Source organism: Nicotiana tomentosiformis, chromosome 7 (assembly GCF_000390325.3).
Source record: "Nicotiana tomentosiformis chromosome 7, ASM39032v3, whole genome shotgun sequence".
In the NCBI taxonomy this organism is placed as follows: domain Eukaryota; kingdom Viridiplantae; phylum Streptophyta; class Magnoliopsida; order Solanales; family Solanaceae; genus Nicotiana; species Nicotiana tomentosiformis.
Window position 1 is genome coordinate 19,242,555 of NC_090818.1, and position 20,783 is coordinate 19,263,337.

At 40.9% G+C, this 20,783-nt stretch overlaps 1 protein-coding gene across 1 annotated transcript; it reads left to right on the forward strand.

The window, feature by feature from the left end:
* The first annotated feature begins 2,755 nt into the window (after nucleotides 1-2,755).
* Nucleotides 2,756-4,897, forward strand: LOC138895315 (uncharacterized). Its single transcript, XM_070179993.1, has 4 exons — nucleotides 2,756-3,212; nucleotides 3,396-3,550; nucleotides 3,896-4,216; nucleotides 4,514-4,897. Exons 1-4 carry the CDS (start codon nucleotides 2,756-2,758, stop codon nucleotides 4,895-4,897), a joined length of 1,317 nt encoding a protein of 438 aa, XP_070036094.1.
* The last annotated feature ends 15,886 nt before the right edge of the window (nucleotides 4,898-20,783 follow it).

The following is a 20,783-nucleotide window of genomic DNA, read 5'->3' on the forward strand; positions in this document are numbered from 1 at the left end:
GGAATTGTGCGGCCGCAGAACCTCCCGAAGGGGATTTTTATCTGAAATTTTCAGCCTTGTATAAATAGACGAGTTTCACAAAATTAGGTCAACTTTTGATATCAGCAAGTCCTGTAGTCATTTTTCTTTTCTTCTTTTAGTAGTTTTCTATATTTTGGGATATTTTAACATAGATTTTAACATTTTGACTTTACAATATGGTTTAATTAGTACTTCCTATTCTATTTCTTCAATTCAAGCATGCGTAGCTAGATTTTTACTAGGGTTGTGACTCAACCCTAGTGTGTAAACCTTATGGGTATCTAATTTAGTGTTTGTTTATGATTGGATGTTTATTATTTAGCTTTGTTCATGCTTTAATTTGTGGAATTAATGGTTGAAAATATTAGTTCATGCCTATTTGACTTGGTCTCTACTTGAGAAAGAGAGATCTAGTCTAGAAAAACTTGGCTAACAAGAAATTGGGTCAATCGAGAGATTGATTAACCCAATTAAATGGTTCAACCTAGAGATAGTAATAACCCAATTTGTGCTTTTAGCAATCGTTTTGTGCAATACCCATTTGGTCTTGAGAAAGCAAAATTGGGCAAAACTACTCTCTGACCGAGAGGTATTGAGTGGGTAATTGAGAGTTGATAGCTATAATACACCCCAATCAACAAAATAAGCATTAAATTTTATATCCCATTAGGCAAATATCTAGGTGATTGTCATAGCGCTAGGCTTATTTACAAAATTAAAAAAAAACAAAAATAATTATCTTAGTTTTATTTCTTAACTTTGAAATCTTAGTTTTAAAAATAGAAATAAAAACAAAACCAATTTATGGAAGTGTAAATTAAGAAAGTTCAAACTCACGTACTAGAATATATACTCCTCACTCCCATATAAACTCCCTGTGAATTTGATCCCGACTCTTTGTTGGGTTACTAATATTGCAATCGACCGTTTCATATCCTTGTTTTGAGGTGTGATTTGGACGAGATCAATTTTTGGCGACGTTGCCGGGGAGTTAAAAATAATGTTAGCTATATATTTGAGTGTGTTTTTGGAATATCTTCTTTTCCTTCCGTGTTACTAAAGTGTTTGGAAATTATATGTGCAACCATGGCAAACAATGAGCTCGAAAACATTGCTTTAGGGGATGTGGACGTTGAGAATAATCAAATGGGTGAGGTTCCTCTTGAACCTCAAGCCAATAGACGAGGCCGAGTGCCTCATGACAATGTGCCCGCTCAACCCCCACCTCCACCAAGAGCGGCTCCACACTGGGTGTTGCCTAATGAAGGATATGCAAGTGCAATAGTCCATCCCCGTATTAGGGCGGGCAACTTTCAAATTACCAATGTGATGCTCACCTTGCTTGAGCAATGAGGATTCTTCACATGTGTTCCGGGTCAAAATGCATACAAACATTTGAATGCATTCTCCGAGGATTCTTTGAGGCTAAGGCTTTTTCCCTTCTCTCTACGAGGGAAAGCTTTAGATTGGTTGGAACGTTTGCCAAACCATTACATTCATACTTGTGGTGAATTGGCGGAGAAATCTATTTCTAAGTACTTCTCTCCCGAGCACTTGTCTATACTTCGGGATGAAATTCAAGCATTCAAGCAAGAGCCCAATAAACCACTGCACGAGATATGGGAATGGTATAGAACAATGGTGAACGAGTGTCCCAACAATGATATGACGGAGAACATAATTCAACAAACTTTCTATCGGGGATAAATACAACCAACAAATGTGTAGTTTATCAACTTGCCGGTGGGAACTTCATGACTACGCCTTATGCGGAGGCGTGTTATATTTTGGATGATTTGGCGGACACTTCTTCGGCGTGGTAATCCTGAGCTAATGTTCCATAAGGTGACCCTAATGTAATTCACCTTCACAAAGAGTTGCATGACCATGGGCAAGATATAGTCGGATTGACCACCACTATGAACTAATTGCAAAGGCTCAACTTTAACAAGTTCAAAACCTGAGGCAAGTCGATGCAGTGGAGGGAGTAAACATGGTGGTGAACAAACGGAGAACAAAGGGTCCGCAAGTGCAATAAAGAGTGGACAATTTTGTGCAAGAAGATAGTGGGTTTGATTAAGATGACTCTTATAATGACCAAGAAGAAGAGGTCCAATATGTGAACAACTTTCAAGGGCAAAGAAACAACTTCCAAGGACCAAGTCAACAACAATGGTGACCTCAAAACAATCAAGAAAATTGGAATTCACACAACCAAGGTAGTTTGAGTGGTGGAAACAATCAAAGCAACTGGAATAACAACAACAATCAAGGAAATTGGAGTGGTGGCAATAGTAAAGGGAATTGACATAACAACCAAGAAAATCGGGGGTCGGGTTTTCAAAGGCCCCTGATGTGTCAACAACCAAGCAACCCGCCTTCTTATCCGTCCCATGGTCCTAGTTCTTCCAATAATGAAATGGGACGTATTGAAAACATGTTTAAGAAAATGATGGAGAAGAATGCTGATTCTGATGCCCAACTTGCCTCACATAATACATCGATCCGCAACTTAGAAGTGCAAATGGGGAAAATCTCTCAAGATCTAAATTCTCATCCTAAGGAAGCACTAAAAAGTGACACGGTGGTGAACCCAAAGGGTGGGAACAACACGGGGCATGCCATGGTCGTTACTACAAGAAGTGGAAAAGGTGGGAATGCACCCACCTTAAGTCAAAGGCAACTTGTGGATGATGAGCAAGTGGTACAAGAAGAAGAGATCCCGAGCAATGTGATGCAATCATATGATGAGGTTCGGATTGATATTGATGACAATGTGGAAGAGACTCAAGAGGAAGTGAACCCGTCTAGGAATCATGTTCTTGACATACCGGAATCGGTAGTGCAAAAGGCTAAGGCATCATTATCTAAAACTCCTCCTCTGTATCCTCAAAGTCTGGCCAAGAAAAATGAAGTGAATCAATTCAAAAGGTTCATTGACATGATGGGGAGTCTCTCAATCAATGTGTCATTAGTTGAAGCCTTGGAACAAATGCCCGGTTATGCAAGGTTTATGAAGGATTTGGTGACAAAGAATAGGTCGATAAATTTTAAAACTATCAAAGTCACTCATCAAGTGAGTGAAATGGTGCATTCAATGGCTCCTAAATTGGAAGATCCTAGTGCTTTCGCAATCCCTTGTACCATCGGAAGTGCCAAATTTGCTAAAGCTCTTTATGATTTTGGGTCAAGTATCAATTTGATGCCCTATTAGGTTTTCAAGACTTTGAGAATTGGAAAACCAAGACCCACATCTATGAGATTACAAATGGCCGATCGTACCATGAAGAGACCGTTGGAAGTGATTGAAGATGTATTAGTTCGTGTTGATAAATTCATTCTTCCGACGGATTTTGTCATTCTTGATTGTGAAGTTGACTATGAGGTACCGATTATTCTTGGACAAACTTTCCTTGCTACGGGGAAGGATATTGTTAATGTGGAAGTCGGAGAGCTCACTTTTCGGGTGGGTGATGAAAAGGTGGTGTTCCATGTGTGCAAATCTATACGGCAACCAAATAGCAATGAAGTATGTTCTTTTATGGACTTAGTGACCGATGTGATTATTGATGACACAAGTGCCACGATTAATGTGGGTTATATGTTGGAGGCCGTCTTGTTCAACTTTTATGATGACGAGATGGATGGCTTCATGGAATGTGTGAACTCTTTGCAAGGGATGAGGTCGTACAACTATGCACCCCAGAAACTTTCCTTGGATCTTGAAAATAGGAAAACTCCTCCTACAGATCCTTCAATTGAAGAGTCTCCTATTTAAGAGTTGAAGCCATTGCCTCCACATCTTCGGTATAAATTTCTTGGCCCTTGTTCTACTTTATCGGTTATTCTTTCCTCTTGTTTGACTAATGTGCAGGTTGACTCTATATTGGCAGTGCAACACAAGAGGAAAAAGGCTATTTGGTGGACTTTGGCGGATATTCGGGGAATAAGCCCCACATTTTGCATGCACAAGATTAACTTGGAGGAAGATGCCAAACCATCCATCGAATATCAAAGGAGACTCAATGTGGCTATGCAAGACGTGGTCAAAAAGGATATTATCAAGTGGTTGGATACCGAGGTTGTCTACCCCATTTCTGATAGTTCGTGGACTTCTCCGTTGCAATGTGTCCTAAAGAAGGGAGGCATGACGGTGGTCACCAATGACAATAATGAGTTGATTCCCAAAAGAACGGTGACTGGGTGGGGAGTGTGTATGGACTATCGCAAGCTAAACAAAGTCACAAGGAAGGATCATTTTCCACTTCCCTTCCTTGACCAAATGCTTGATAGGTTGGCCGGTCGTGCTTTCTATTGCTTTCTGGATGGATATTCGGGCTACAACCAAATCCTTATTGCTCTGGAGGATTAAGAGAAAACAACTTTTACATGTCCCTATGGTACTTTCGCCTTCAAGCGGATGACATTTGGTCTTTGTAATACATCGACGACTTTTCAAAAGTGTATGATGTGATCTTCATAGACATGATAGAGCCTTGAAGTTTTCATGGATGACTTCTTGTTGGTCGGGGATGCCTTTGATGATTGCTTGGCAAATTTGGATAAAGTATTGACAAGATGTGATGAAACGAACTTGGTTCTAAATTGGGAGAAATGCCATTTTATGGTCGAGGAAGGCATTGTCCTTGGCCACAAGATTTCAAAGAATGGCATAGAAGTCGACAAGGCAAAGATCGAGGTGATTTCTAAACTTCCACCTCTGACTTCGGTGAAAGGAGTGCGGACTGTCTTAGGTCACACAGTGTTTTACCGATGCTTCATAAAGGATTTCTCTAAAGTGGTGAACCCGTTGTGCAAGCTCTTAGAGAAAGATGCAGAGTTTCACTTCAATGATGATTTCATGAGAGCCTTTTAGTTGCTAAAGTTCAAGTTGACAACTACTCCCATTATCACTGCTCCTAATTGGAGTATCCCTTTTGAGCTTATGTGCGATGCTAGCGATGTAGCGGTTGGGGATGTTTTGGGGCAATGCATCAAAAAGATTTTTCATCTGGTCTACTATGCTAGTAAGACCATGAATAGTACCAAAGTCAACTACACTATTATGGAGAAAAGGCTCCTTGCCATTGTGTTTGTAATTGAGAAGTTCCGCCCATACTTGATGGGTGCAAATGTTATTGTTCATGCGGATCATGCGACACTTCTCTATCTTATGAGCAAGAAAGATTCAAAAGATCGATTGATGAGATGGGTGCTATTGTTGCAAGAGTTTGATATTGACATACAAGATCAAAAGGAGAGTGAAAATCAAATGGCGAACCACTTGTCTCGTTTGGAGGAGGAGGGGAGGCCGCATGATGGCCTTGAAATCAATGACTCTTTCCCCGATGAGCAACTCTTGGTTATCTCAATGAAGTAGGTGCCATGGTTCACGGATCTAGCAAACTTCCTTATGTGTGGAATCATCCCGGATGAGTTCTCTTCAAATCAAAGGAAGAAGCTCAAACGGGATTGTCAAGATTATTATTGGGACGAGCCATACCTTTTTCTAATTTGCACGGATGGGGTAATTAGAAGATGTGTACCGGAAGAAGAGTAAAGTGTTATTCTTGGGACTTGCCATTCTTTGCCTTATGGTGGTCACCATGGAAGATCAAGAACGGCGGCCAAAGTGCTAAGTTGCAGTTTCTATTGGCCCACTCTTTACAAAGATGCAAGTGATGTGGTGAAAAGATGTGATGAATGTCAACGGGACGGTGGAATCTCGAAGAAGAATGAAATGCCTCTCAATACCGTTTTTGAGATTGATATCTTTGATGTGTGGGGTATTGACTTCATGGGTCCTTTTGTGAGTTCTTGTGGAAACACCTACATCTTGGTCGCGGTTGATTATGTGTCTAAATGGGTTGAGGCCATTGCTCTACCCAACAATGAAGCGAGAAGTGTGATGTAGTTCTTGAAGAAGAATATTTTCACAAAGTTTGGTACTCTGCGGGCTATCATAAGCGATGGGGGTCACATTTTTGCACAAGGCTTTTGATACTTTGCTTAGCAAGTATGGTTTCACTCATAAAGTTACAACTCCCTATCATCCACAAGCTAAATAGAAGTCTTCAATCGGGAGATAAAGAGTATCTTGTCCAAAACAGTGAATGCTAACCAGACGGATTGGTCAAAGAAGCTTGATGATGCATTATGGGCTTATCGAACTAATTTTAAGACACCTATCGGAATGTCCCCATACCGGTTGGTGTTTAGAAAAGATTGTCATCTTCCGGTGGAACTTGAGCACAAAGCCATGCGGGCTTTAAAAATGTTGAATCTTGATTGGGATGAAGCCGCTCACTTGAGGGTTGCACATTTAAATGAATTAGATGAGTTCCGGTACTATGCCTACGCAAGTTCGTCCCCGTACAAAGAGAAAATGAAGTACCTTCATGACAAATACATTCAGAACAAGGAGTTCAAGGTGGGCGATATTGTATTGTTATTCAACTCACGGTTGAGAATGTTCCTCGGAAAGCTGAAATCTAAATGGAGTGGTCCCTTTGAAATTGTGAGTGTGACACCTTTTGGTGCATTGGATTTGAAGAACAAAAACAATGAAGTATTCCGAGTCAATGGTCACCGTGTAAAACACTATTTGGGAAAGGTTGATGATGGCCACATTGTGGTAGTGATTCATTTCAAATGATGGTAATCTGCGTTGTGCCGCGACGTTAAATCAGACGCTTCTTGGGAGGCAACCCATGTTTCTTTTTCTTTTATTTTCTTCTTTTGTAGATATGTGTTATTTTTGTGCTAAGTGGATTTGAATTGTGTTGCAGGGATGAGTGTACTTTACAGAAATCATGTTCAGAAAATTGGCCAAGTGTGGAAAGAATTGCGGACCGCAATTGTATTGTGCGGACCGCACAATTTTGGTTGCTGCAGCAAAAGGTTCTCTGCAACCGCACAAACACATTGCGGACCGCACAAGTTGAAGGTGGAAAATGTCAACTCTCTAAAGTTGGTCTGTCAGAGAAATGGTAGATCTGCGGCCGCGAAATGAATTCGGCGATCCACAACAAAACTTGTGGCCGCACAACTAATTCTACGCACTGCAAAATGCTAGGGCAAATGGGCCCTCAGGTAATAGAATGTGGACCATAATGGGAATTTTGCAGCCGCACTCAAGCCCTCTTCCCTTTCTAGAACCCGTTCACTATAAATAGAAGAAGCTAGGGCACTATTTCCTTTTTCCCTCTCTGAGCTCACAAAGTGCAAAATTTGAAATTTCGTGTTACATTAGCTGCTCACAAGCCAAATAATTATTGATCACTCATCTCTTGCACTCATTAATATCTGGTATGCTTCATAATCTTGATTAATTTCTTTTAATTTTTAGATTTTTAGTGAAAATTTTGACCATATGTGTGTGGAATCTATTTGAATAACCACGTGGGGCAAACATGTAGTGGGTAGACTAAAAAACAAATGCTCTAAGGGGAATGATGATTTTCATGCTTAGATGTTAAGATTGTGCAAAAATTTCAAGCCCTAGGTGAAAATGCCCATTTGTTCGTAATTGTTGGAATCTGTGGCCGCACAAAAAATTGTACGGTCCGCAGAAGTTGAAGACTAGGGTAAAAGTAAGGCACGGTTCTATGACCGCAATGAAAAATGTGCGGACCAAAGAAATCCTATTGCGGTTGTAGAACAGCTTAATCCCTGAGATCAGAGAGTTGTCATTTTAGTGACTCTCAAGTGCGGCTGCAAAGCAATTTGTGAGGACTGCATAAAATTGGTTGCGGCCACAAAACAACCACCTCTCTGTCATCAGAGAGTTGGCATATTGGCAATGGCTGAATTGCGGTCGCAATGAGAAATATGTGAACCACAATCCGTTTCTATGGCCGCAAAGGAAAATTATGTTGTCCGCAATGCCCATTCTGTAGACCGCAATTCCCTACCCTATAAGTATGTATCTACTGTGTCTTTTTGTCACGACCCAAAATCTAACTAGTCGTGATGGCACCTAACCCAACCCGTTAGGTAAGCCAATTAGCAACTATCCAATTCTAATAATAATTATTAAAGCAATTTAAGTGAATAAAGGTCCTAATCTTATACAATCCCCAAGAACTGATAGTACAAATCATGAGCTTCTAAGAATAGAGTTTACAAAGTGGAAATGAAATAAATACATAGTCTGTTTGAATAGTACATAAACAGAGCTTTTATAAATCTAAGGATACCATGAACAAGAGGTAGCTACAACAGGAACGCAGGTACATCTTCAAATCCCGCTACCATCGAGCACAGCAATAACAACAGCCAACATCTGCACGCAATGTGCAGAAGTATAGTATCAGTATAACCGACCCCGTGTACTGAGTAAGTAACAAACCTAGCCTTAGGTTGAAAGTAGACACGAGCTTCCACTAAGGTCGGGTCCAAAACCAATAGTCCACAACAATCCATAACAACATAAAGCAAATAATACCAAAAGTAACTCAGAGATAAAATGCTCAGCAAAATCATGATTTCAAAAATAATAGTTCTTCCTTTCAAGTACATCAGTAAAAACCCAAATCGTTTACCGATGTTTCCGAAAATATGAATAAGTTTGAAAACAATAATTTTTCCCAAAATTCCTTTCGATAATAAATAAGATGTTTTATTTTCCTTCTAGATAACCCATGTAAAAAAAAAACAAATGCATCACTATGCCCATTTGTCAAAAATATGTGAAAATCATAAATGATGTGATGTAGTACAGCATGAGGAAAATACATCTCTATGCATATATGTCATGTGTGCATGCCAATGCGATGCAACTCAATGATAAAATCATAAACAACCCCTCGGACAGACCTCACAATCACTCGTATACAACCCCTTGGGCTTACCTCACAATCACTCATAAACAGCCCCTCAGACATACCTCACAATCACTCGTAAACAGCTACTCGGGCATACCTCACAATCACTCGTAAATAGCCCCTCGGGCTTACCTCACAATCACTCGTAAACAACCCCCCAGGCATACCTCACAATCACTCATGCCTCCCAGTCACTCTGCACTCGGCACTCGCACTTAGTAGGTACCTGCGCTCACTGGGTGTGTGTGCAGACTCCGGAGGGGCTCCTACAGCCCAAGCGCTATAATCTGCACGGATAACTCACGTGCTGCATGGACAACTCACGTGCTATAATATCATATCAGAATCTGTACGGACAACTCATATGCCATAATAAGCCAATAAGGCGTGCTGCAGGCGAGCAGCCCCGATCCATATAATAGTAATAATATATATAAACCCAACATGACATGTTGCGGCGTGCAGCCCGATCCCAAAAATATCCTCACAATCAGACCCTCGGCCTCCCTCAGATATCAATCTCTTCAGTCTCTCTCTCATGGGCTCACAATGTCATGAGAATAGTCCAAAAATGATGATAGGATGTATCAATAAATAACAACAGAGACTGAGATATGATATGTAATGAAATGAATATGAGTGAGTATGAATTTTCAATTTAAAACAAATAATTCACAACAATATGACCTCTATGGGTCCCAAAAATATTGGCACATAGCCTCAATATATTTTTTAATATGTTTATCAGCTCAATTTCTTTAACACATAAAACCGCATGAAAAATGCCAAGATTATTTAACTACAAAATTTCACAAAAACAATTATGTCACAATTTTTATAGTGTACGCCCACACGCCCGTCACCTAGCATATGCGTCATCTCCCAACAAATTCACGAAATATATATATATTCAGGGTTCATGCCCTCGGCTCAAAGATTAGAAGAGTTACTTACCTCGAACAAGCCAAATTCAATGCCGAGCAAGCTAAACAATGCTCCAGGATCCCATTCTGCGTGTATCAACTTTCGAACGGCTTGAATATGGTAACAATTAATTTGATTCAGTCCACACAATTTATAGGAATTAATTCCATATCAAAATACTAATATTTTCTACAAAAATCCGAAATTATGCCCCAAAAATCACCCATGGGGCGCACATTTGGAAATCCGATGAAACTCACAAAATACAACAACACATCCCATTATAAGTTCAACCATACTAATTTCACTCAATTCCGACTCCAAATCGATGTTCAAAACTCAAAAAATCGTATTATGAACTTTAGGCCAACACCCCCCAATTTTCTCTTTAAATTCATCAACCAATTGCTAAAAATGAAGATAGATTTATGGAATATTATCACAAGGGAGTCAAGAACACTTACCCCAAGTTGTGTGGAAATATTCCTCTCCAAAGTCGCCCAAATCGAGCCAAAATGTCCAAAATGAGAAAACAATCTCGGAACCCTTGTTTTTGACACTGCCCAGGCATTTTCGCACCTGCGCATCCGCTTTTGCGGACAAAAATGCGCTCCTGCGGAAACAATCGTCCTTCAAAAATATCGCATCTGCGGGCGTGCAGATGCGCATTACCCTTCGCACATGCGGCCTTGCACATGCGGGCAAATTCTCGCACCTACGAGCACTGCCCAGTTCCACTCTTGGTCGCTTCTGCGACTGATTTCGCGCACGTGCGGCTTCGCACATGCGATCAAAAGCTTCGCAGGTACGATCACACCAGTAGGCAGCAGTTCCAGCATTTCCTTAAGTCCGAATTTGATCCGTTAACTATCTGAAACTCACCCGAGGCCGCCGAGACCTCAACCAAATATACCAACAAGTCCTAAAACACACCACAAACCTACTCGAGGCCTCAAATCACATCAAACAACCTCAAAAATACGAACTACACACGAATTCAAGCCTAATAAATTTCGAAATTTCCAAATTCTACAAACGACGTTGAAACCTATCAAATCACGTCCGATTGATCTCAAATTTTGCACACAAGTCACATTTCACATTACGGACCTATTCCAATTTTCAGAATCAGATTCCGACCCTGATATACAAAAAGTCAAACCCCCGATCAAACTTCCCAAAAATTCAACTTTCGGCAATTCAAGACAAATTCCATTACGAACCTCCAAATAATTTTCCGGATACGCTCCTAAGCCCAAAATCACCATACGGAGCTATAGGAAGCAGCAAAACTCCATTCCGGAGTCGTTTACACATAAGTTGACATCCGATCACTATTTTAACTTAAGCTTTAAACCTTGGAACTAAGTGTTCCAATTCATTGCAAAACCTCACCGGACCCGAACTATTTACCCCGACAATTCACACAACAACTGTAAAGTACAATTTGAGCAGTAAATGGGGAAGCGGGGTGGTAATACTCAAAACGACCGGATCATTACATTCTCCCCCACTTAAATATATGTTCATCCTCGAACGTGCCAAGAGTTGTTTCCAAGCCATCAAATCATTGTTCCATCTTACCACACATGTACCCTGGGGTGAACCCATGTCACCCTATCCATATAGGCTTGTCAACACAATACAACTGAAATCATTGATTTAACTTTAGCCCATAAACCTTGGAATTTAATTTTCAACCTTTAGAATTTCTTTCAAGACACGAATCTTACATTTACACACTATATGAGTTTGAACAAGTTGTATCAAGCCATAACCACGGATATAATCAACTAACATTTTACACAAATCTCATGCTCGTGGCACCGTTTCTGATCACAGTGACTACTCCAAAACCAACCAAATACTAGTATTAAACCCATATCGAACCAAACCTCATCCCAAAACCTTCGTACACTGTTGATAATAAAATAAACACGCGAAATTTCATGATCACTTACCAGATCAACAAGTCACGGAGCTCTCTCACCCCAACCAGAACCATAATCATTTTTTGAGCCGACTTTCAATATTATCCTTCCGAACATACCGTAATCAAACCTGATAGTACCCATTCTAGGTGCAATGACCTTATATTACTAAACATAACTTCTCCACGAACATGCCGCACCAATATAACTCAGAGCCACAACCCATGCCATCCGTGCACCAATACGCAACAATTCATATGTACTCAGTCACGAAAACATGACTCAAATAAGAGAACTGCCCCGCAAGATTAACAAGTACCACCACAACGAAATGCTGAAAATTCATCATACACCGTAGAACCATCACCCGATTCTAACACAAGGTTCATACCTTAACATAACTCGGCTGCAATGCGAGACCCCATCCAAACGTTGGACCATATTATCTACCTCGAGTCACCCTGCTCAAAAATCAATAACGACGGAGAGGCAAATGACCAAAATTCCATATAAAACCTGAAAGAACATAACCATTACGTAATTGATCATGCAATACCCAAATACTCATCCCGCTCAAATTCCGTTATAAAGCTCAAATAGAACCGCACCATCTCTGCACATAACCAATGAATCACAACTCCTCGTAGCATAAAGGAGTAACTCACAAATCATTTTAGAACACGAATAAGTTCAACATCAATCGAATGGAACATCCCTCAACAATAGCAGTATGGAGCCAACCTTTCCGGCTCGATGTAGAATACACATCTTAATTGGGCCTACCAATGGACCCCCAAATCAACTCTGGTCGCCCACAAATAGATAAATAACCCTCCGAAAATCCACAACGACTGAATCATAATACATACTATCATCTGAATAGCTTTGGCCATGACTTCATAGTCCGCAACCATGAACAATCTGCTCCTGAAAATCCCAAATTCCAAATTTATAGGACACATGAATCATCATAACCGATCCCAATTCTAGCCTTCGAATGACTAACACATCTCTCATGCACGATTATTCCACAAGAAATACTCCCATAATTCTTCCGTGCCACATAGCAATAATTTGAATATCAGCAGTCTATCAACCATGTGAGTACCGCAATACTAATTGTACATCCGTAAGTCAAAATACAATACGCCTTCTGAAATCCCCCTCCCCTCATACAACACCAAGTAGTAATATTGTTCATCTATTTATTTGGAACCGCCCATGTTGTCCAACATTCGTTACCTTCTCTTCAAGATTGTACTGTCACCTTGTACATGAAAATCTAGCTTTCGCACAACACATAACATCTATCTTGCCATCATGTGAAAAATACCAAAATCTTATTATAATTTTTGAGTCACCAACAATTTACATACCCTATTAGTTAGAACCCTTTCTTTTTTTTCTTCCAGGAAGAAATCACAATACACCACACGTTCCCCATATCGGTAGAAAAGTATCGGGCTCAAACCATCCGGAGTACTTTGGAATCCATTTGCACATAATCAAACCCTTAGAACTAAATTCCTCTAACTCGACCAAGCCTCGCAGGTCGCCAAACCCAAGAATATTGCCACCAAAACATCTGTAAAGTCTTACCACATCGTAATTACCCAAAGGACCAATCCTACCTGGTCCAGTCTACTACCCAGTTGTCCTATTTCTCCGAGTCCCTTCCGAATTTGCCTTCAAATTGATACTCCTCATTGCTAAAAGACCACGATATTTAATCACAACTCACCCCACAACCTAGCATAGAACCACAACGCCCTATGGCCCATAAGCAACTATATTTTTCTTAAGCACCTTCAAAACTACTACAACTGTAATCCCTTACTCTGAGAATGCCTTATATAAATTTGAAATTGTTCTTCTTATCTTCCTTATACAAAAATGTAGAATCCATAGTCATACAGAATTTCCGCAAGTCCAGGCACCATCACATGAAAATCTCAGATTTTATCCATACGCAAGTCCGGAAACATTCTCAATTGCTATATATAATTCTCAAACCCACTAGAATGTTTCTCGGGAGTCACTCACTTTGCTCAAATATAATTTCACCGCCCATATGGGACAAAAGACACGTGCCCCATTAGCACAACAACACTCAAAGAAGTAACTCTACTTTAACACTACCTATCCAATTCATACTCCGGGCGCACTACATCATTCACCAATAATAACTCACTCATCCCGCGAATTTCATATACTCATACATGCAATATAACCCTTAACCAGGAATTCCTTATTCGAGTCATCCTCGATCTCACTTTTGCAAGTCATAACTAACCCATAAGTATGCTTCAGACCAAAATTAAAATTTAACACCTAACCATGAAATCAAATTGTCAATAGCAGACTCCCCGATTTGGATCAAAGCCATAGATTAAAACATTCTATAATCCACAATACCCATACTCTATTATTGTCACAATACTTTAGTCAGTGCAACAAAATTCTTCTCAATCTCATACAATGCCAACCATAAAAATACCCCAAATTATCCGCTAAACTCGCAATTATTCTCTTGACACTCAAGTCAACTTTCTCAGCCAGATTAGAATTCAACTCTCCACACGTACGCCCCACTGGAAGAAAAGAAACCCTCAGCTCACATTACAAGGAACACACCTATGTAGATTACTTTTCACGAGATAACCCACCTCCCTAGCTTCAAATTGCCATCTTGTTATATCTTTTCGCAGTCACAGTTACTATGCAATCACTTAGTCTATCTGAGTCCAAACTCATTAACCAGACATGAGAATTTAATTTTTCCCAAAATTTAACAATCGTGAAAGATCCTTCAAAACATTCACACTTGAGACTGTACGTCTCATCAAAACGAAAATCAAGCACCTGATGGCCTTTCCTTTACATTTTACAGAAACGCTTCTCGTCACATTCAAATCGTCTTAACACATCCCACAGTTATATCGTACTTATGACAAGGCCACTCCACCGCTCATTGAGAAACAAATTCCACTCGTAGGGATATTACCGGACATACGAGTCCAAATGTACAAGTTATAACTGAAGCTACCGAGCTTAAGATGCTATATAAACCTGGCCTCAAGTCCTCCAGACTGGCCCATCACCAAAACACATAATACACATCTCGAACCTCGTTCATAAAATCACAAGCCGGCGATGCATAGCTGATACCGAGCGCTCATGTCCGCATACGAATATGTGAAAGGAATTCAAAGAGTTATGTCTCAAGCTGAATCAATCTCGCACGATAAAGAAAGAAAGATGGGATGTATATATCCTAAATGCCCTGTAGCCTCTCGAATATAAGTAAGGACGTCATCATACCGATCTGCAAGACTCTACTAGATACTTGCTCATAACTTGTAGAACCTATTAACCTAGAGCTCTGATACCACCTTGTCACAAACCAAAATCCAACTAGTCGTGATGGCACCTAACCCAACCCGTTAGGTAAGCCAATTACCAACTATCCAATTCCAATAATAATTATTAAAGCAATTTAAGTGAATAAAGGTCTTAATCTTATACAATCCCCAAGAACTAGTAGTACAAATCATGAGCTTCTAAGAATAGAGTTTTAAAAGAGGAAATGAAATAAATACATAGTCTGTTTGAATAGTACATAAACAGAGCTTTTATAAATCTAAGGATACCATGAACAAGAGGCAGCTACAACAGGAACGCAGGTACATCTTCAAATCCCGCAACCAACGAGCACCGCAACAACAACAGCCAACATTTGCACGCAATGTGCAGAAGTGTAGTATCAGTACAACCGACCCCATGTACTGAGTAAGTAACAAACCTAGCCTTAGGTTGAAAGTAGTGACGAGCTTCTACCAAAGTCAGGTCCAAAACCAATAGTCCACAACAGTCCATAACAACATAAAGCAAATAATACCAGAAGTAACTCAGAGATAAAATGCTCAGCAAAATCATGATTTCAAACATAATAGTTCTTCTTTTCAAGTACATCAGTGAAAACCCAAATTGTTTACCGAAGTTGCCGAAAATATGAATAAGTTTGAAAACAATAATTTTTCCCAAAAATCCTTTCTATAATAAATGAGATGTTTCATTTTCCTTCTAGATAACCCGTGTAAAAAAAACAAATGCATCACTATGCCCATCTGTCAAAAATGTGTGAAAATCATTAATGATATGATGCAGTACAGCATGAGGAAAATACATCTTTATGCATGTATGTCATGTGTGCATGCCAATGCGATGCAACTCAATGATAAAATCATAAATAACCCCTCGGGCAGACCTCACAATCACTCGTATACAACCCCTCGGGCTTACCTCACAATCACTCGTAAACAGCCCATCGGGCATACCTCACAATCACTCGAAAACAGGCCCTCGGGCATACCTCACAATCACTCGTAAACAGCCCCTCGGGCATACCTCACAATCACTCATGCCTCCCAGTCACTCGGCACTCGCACTCAATAGGTACCTGCGCTCACTAGGGGTGTGTACAGACTCCGGAGGGGCTCCTACAACCCAAGCACTATAATCTACACGGACAACTCACGTGCTATAATATAATATCAGAATCCGCACGGACAATTCACGTTTCATATAAGCCAATAAGGCCTGCTGCAGGCGAGCTGCCCCGATCCATATAATAGTAATATATATCCCGATCCATATAATAGTAATAATATATATAAAGCCAACATAGCCTGCTGCGGCGTGCAGCCCGATCCCAAAAATATCCTCACAATCAGGCCCTCGGTCTCCCTCAGTCATCAATCTCTCCAATCTCTCTCTCATGGGCTCACAATATCATGAGAGTAGCCCAAAAATGATGATATGATGTATCAATAAAAAATAACAGAGACTGAGATATGATATGTAATGAAATGGATATGACTGAGTATGAATTTTCAATTTAAAATAAATAATTCACAGCAATATGACCTTTGTAGGTCCCAAAAATACTGGCACATAGCCTCCACATATTTTTTAATATACTTATCAACTCAATTTCTTTAACACAGCATGGAAAATGCCAAGATTATTTAACTATAAAATTTAACAAAAATAATTATGTCACAATTTCTATAGTGTATGCCTTCACGCCTGTCACCTAACATGTGCGTCATCTCCCAACAAATTCACGAAATACATATATTCAAGGTTCATGCCCTCGGCTCCAAGATTAGAAGAATTACTTACCTCGAACAAGCCAAATCCAATGCCGAGCAAGCTAAACAATACTCCAGAATCCCATTCTGCGTGTATCAACTTCCGAATGGCTCGAATCTAGTCACAATTAATTTGATTTAGTCCACACAATTTATAGGAATTAATTCCATATCAAAATACTAATATTTTTTACAAACATCCGAAATTACGCCCCAAAAATACCCGTGGGGCCCATGTCTCGAAATCCGACAAAACTCACAAAATACAACAACCCATCCCATTACTAGTTCAACCAAACTAATTTCACTCAATTCCGACTCCAAATCGATGTTCAAAACTCAAAAAATTGTATTATGAACTTTGAACTTTAGGCCAACACCCCCAATTTTCTCTTTAAATTCATCAACCAATTGCTAAAAGTGAAAATATATTCATGGAATATTATCATAAGGGAGACAAGAACTCTTATCCCAAGTTGTGTGAAAACATTCCTCTCCAAAGTCGCCCAAACCGAGTTCCAAAATGTCCAAAATGAGAAAAAATCTCGGAACCCTCATTTTTAACATTGCCCAGGAATTTTCGCACCTGCGGTGCCTGGGGATCGCACATACGCATCCGCTTTTGTGGACAAAAATGCGCGCCTGCGAAAGCAGTCAGCCTTCAAAAATCTCGCATCTTCGGCGCCCTTCTCGCATCTGCGGGCACGCAGATACGTATTACCCTTCGCACATGCGGCCTCGTAAATGCGGGCAAATTCTCGCACCTGCGAGCACTGTTCAGTTCCACTCTTGGTTGCTTTTGCGACTGATCTCACGCATGTGAGGCTTCGCACCTGCGATCAAAAGCTTCGCAGGTGTGATCACACCAGTAGGCAGCAGTTCCAGCATTTCCTTAAGTCCGAATTTGATCCGTTAACCATCTGAAACTCAATCGAGGCCCCCGGGACATCAACCAAATACACCAACAAGTCCTAAAACATACCACGGGCCTACTCGAGGCCTCAAATTTGATCAAACAACCTCAAAAATACGAACTACACACGGATTCAAGCCTAATAAATTTTGAAATTTCCAAATTCTACAAATGACACCAAAACCTATCAAATCACGTCCGATTGACCTCAAATTTTTCACACAAGTCATATTTCACATTAAGGACCTATTCCAATTTCCAGAATCGAATTCCGATCTCGATATCAAAAAGCCAAACCCCTGGTCAAACTTCTCAAAAATTCAACTTTCGGCAATTCAAGCCAAATTCCACTACGGACCTCCAAATAATTTTTCGGATACACTCCTAAGACCAAAATCATCATACGGAGCTATTGGAATCATCAAAACTCTATTCCGGGGTCGTTTACACTTAAGTCGACATCCGATCACTATTTTAACTTAAGCTTTAAACCTTGAAACTAAGTGTTCCAATTCATTCCAAAACCTCACCGGACCCGAACCATTTACCCCGGTAATTCACAGAACAACTATAAAGTACAATTTGAATAGTAAATGGGGAAGCGGGGTTGTAATACTCAAAACGACCGGCCGGGTCGTTACACTTTTACTGTAATCATTGGTGTGTTCTTGCATTCATTCTGTGTCTGAAATTGAATTGCAACTAACAATCTCCTTTGCTTGGTGTAGAACATGGTTCAATCTTGAGGATGAGGTGACACTTCAAAAGGAAGAGATGACCCTTATCAAGGATGGGGGAAGAGACCCATGCCTAGTGCTCAACGGCCTAAAAGCAGAAAGAGGTTAGCAGTCGGCAGAGGGAGAGGTGCAGACCTCTCAGATACCAGTTCTTATGCGTCGTCTGGGGACGTTTCTGAGGGCAACTCAGCCTTAGTACATGAGCAACCATCCATCCAATCAAGGCCACTAGGGAGATATCAGCTCAGGTACGAGCCATCATCATCACATAGCACCTCTGAGGGTTCGGAGAGTGCCAGTCAGGCTTCTGAGCCTTCCACTGCACCTGCCCCCCAGGCACTAGAGACTTCAGTTCAAGACATCCCAGATGATGGACGAGGGGGAGATGCTACAATTACCGGCCTTGAGCGGTCGAAGAAGAAAGTGGTATGGGAGGATAGGTTCGTCAGTTTAGCTACCTTTTCGAGTTTTCGTGAGTGGTAGCCGGTGAGGTCTCTCACTCTTGAGCGACAATTCCAATTGAAAGATCTAGAAAAGTACAACCTTGCAGTCTTGAGGCAGTTCTGAGATCGCAAGGGATGGATGTGGTTCACCCAGAGCATGGTGGATGCAAAGGAATACCTTGTCCGGGAGTTCTATGCCAATGTGGCGCATATCAAGAAAGGAACAAAGGTATGTAAAGTGAGGAACCTCAAGGTGCGTTTTGAGCAGCACACATTGAACACCTACTTAGGGTTTGATGATGTCGAGCCCACAGTGTACCTTGAGAAATATGCACTTGGGGATGCAACTCGTCCTTGTCTAATTAATATTTTAGCAGCTCTTGGGTGTGTATATTCATAGAAACACTCTAAGTTTTAAGGCAAAGGCAAACCTTTGTATGCAACCGACTAGACCCGAGCCAGAATGAGATGTATCCCCCTATCCCGCGGACAGTTCTGGTGGCTTCCATCATGGCCGGGTACCCGATCAATGTGGGTGCCGTGATGTCGGCCAACATCTTCGTGGTCGCCAGGCAAGCTGACACATCTTACCCGTATCCCAATACCATTACAGAGTATCTTATGGATACGAGGGTGGAGCCGAGAGATTTTGATACGAAGGTACAGGAGAAGAATCCCTTCTCATGGTACTCATTGATGGAAGCACAAAACCCTAAGAAAAAGGGTCAGTCATCTACCACCACAGGCCAGTCTGATGAGCCATCGGTGGTAGCTGCAGAGGCAATTAACATGCCATCCACTTCAGCTGAGCCTTCAGCTAGTGTAGCAGTTATGCTTCCACCTCCAGCCTCAATTCCTACAGCAGTCCCTGTCACAGGTTCCACCTCGGCTTTGAAGCCGGTGCCGATGCCACCTGCTCCACTATCTGCACTGCGAGCCTCAACAACTGGATGCAGACAACTACTACAAAGTTGTCTGACATATCCAGTACTGTTGCAGTGCAGTCCTCCATTCCGGCACCTCAGATACCCCCAACAGTGGAAGAAATATTGAAAAAGCTCCTGGAGAACTAGAACACGATTATGACTACATTGGTGCAATATAGTCAGTGATAGAAGAGCTGGGCAAGGAAGTGAAAAAGATTAGAAAGTCCCAGGCCTTCAAGAAGTCTGTGGATAAGCTCCGGAGACAGGTTACCAAGCTTGCAGCTTCCGGAGACATTCCTTTTGACATGATGATTTACCAACACCATCCGGGCCCAGATCTTGCAGCACCTTCAGCACCAGCTGGCCAGTCTGAGGAGCCAGACCTTGCTACTGACACTGGCGAGGCAGTGCATCAAATGTTCACTGACCCAGTCACTCCTAGAGTTGAGGTTTATGAGATCTAGTTGGATGAGACTGAGGTCGGTGACGCTGCTGTGGACCTAGAGATGGCCAAGGAGCCATAGGGAGTTTTCTTCACTCTCACCCTTCCTTTACCCTTATTTTGCTAAGCATTGGGACAATGCTTTTTTTTGGGGGGGGGAGGGGAGGGGGTGGTGGAGTTTATTTGATATTTGATGATTCTGAGACAATTGGTTTGTAATAACTGACAGTATTTTCTTCTTTTTACTTATATTGTATATATATTCTCTCCTTTTCTTCTCTCATTACATATATCTTCTCTCATTATGTATATTCGTATTTCTTTCGATAGTTTTTGCTTGTAGTTTCTTTATGTTTGTTTCTCTGACTAGTTAGTGTTTAAATTATTAGCTTCTTTTTATGTTTAGTGGATAATAAGCCTTTGGTTTTCTTAATGCCACAGTTTTTCCAAAGGTAGTTTTTGTGTGAA

What these genes read in the sequence shown, in the direction of transcription:
- LOC138895315 (XM_070179993.1), top strand. Translation starts at nt 2,756, where the DNA reads ATGCAATCATATGATGAGGTTCGGATTGATATTGATGACAATGTGGAA. An exon ending in GGCAACCAAATAGCAATGAA is followed by an intron (nt 3,551 to 3,895) that starts GTATGTTCTTTT and finishes ACTAATGTGCAG; the next exon opens with GTTGACTCTATATTGGCAGT. An exon ending in AGTTGATTCCCAAAAGAACG is followed by an intron (nt 4,217 to 4,513) that starts GTGACTGGGTGG and finishes TAGACATGATAG; the next exon opens with AGCCTTGAAGTTTTCATGGA.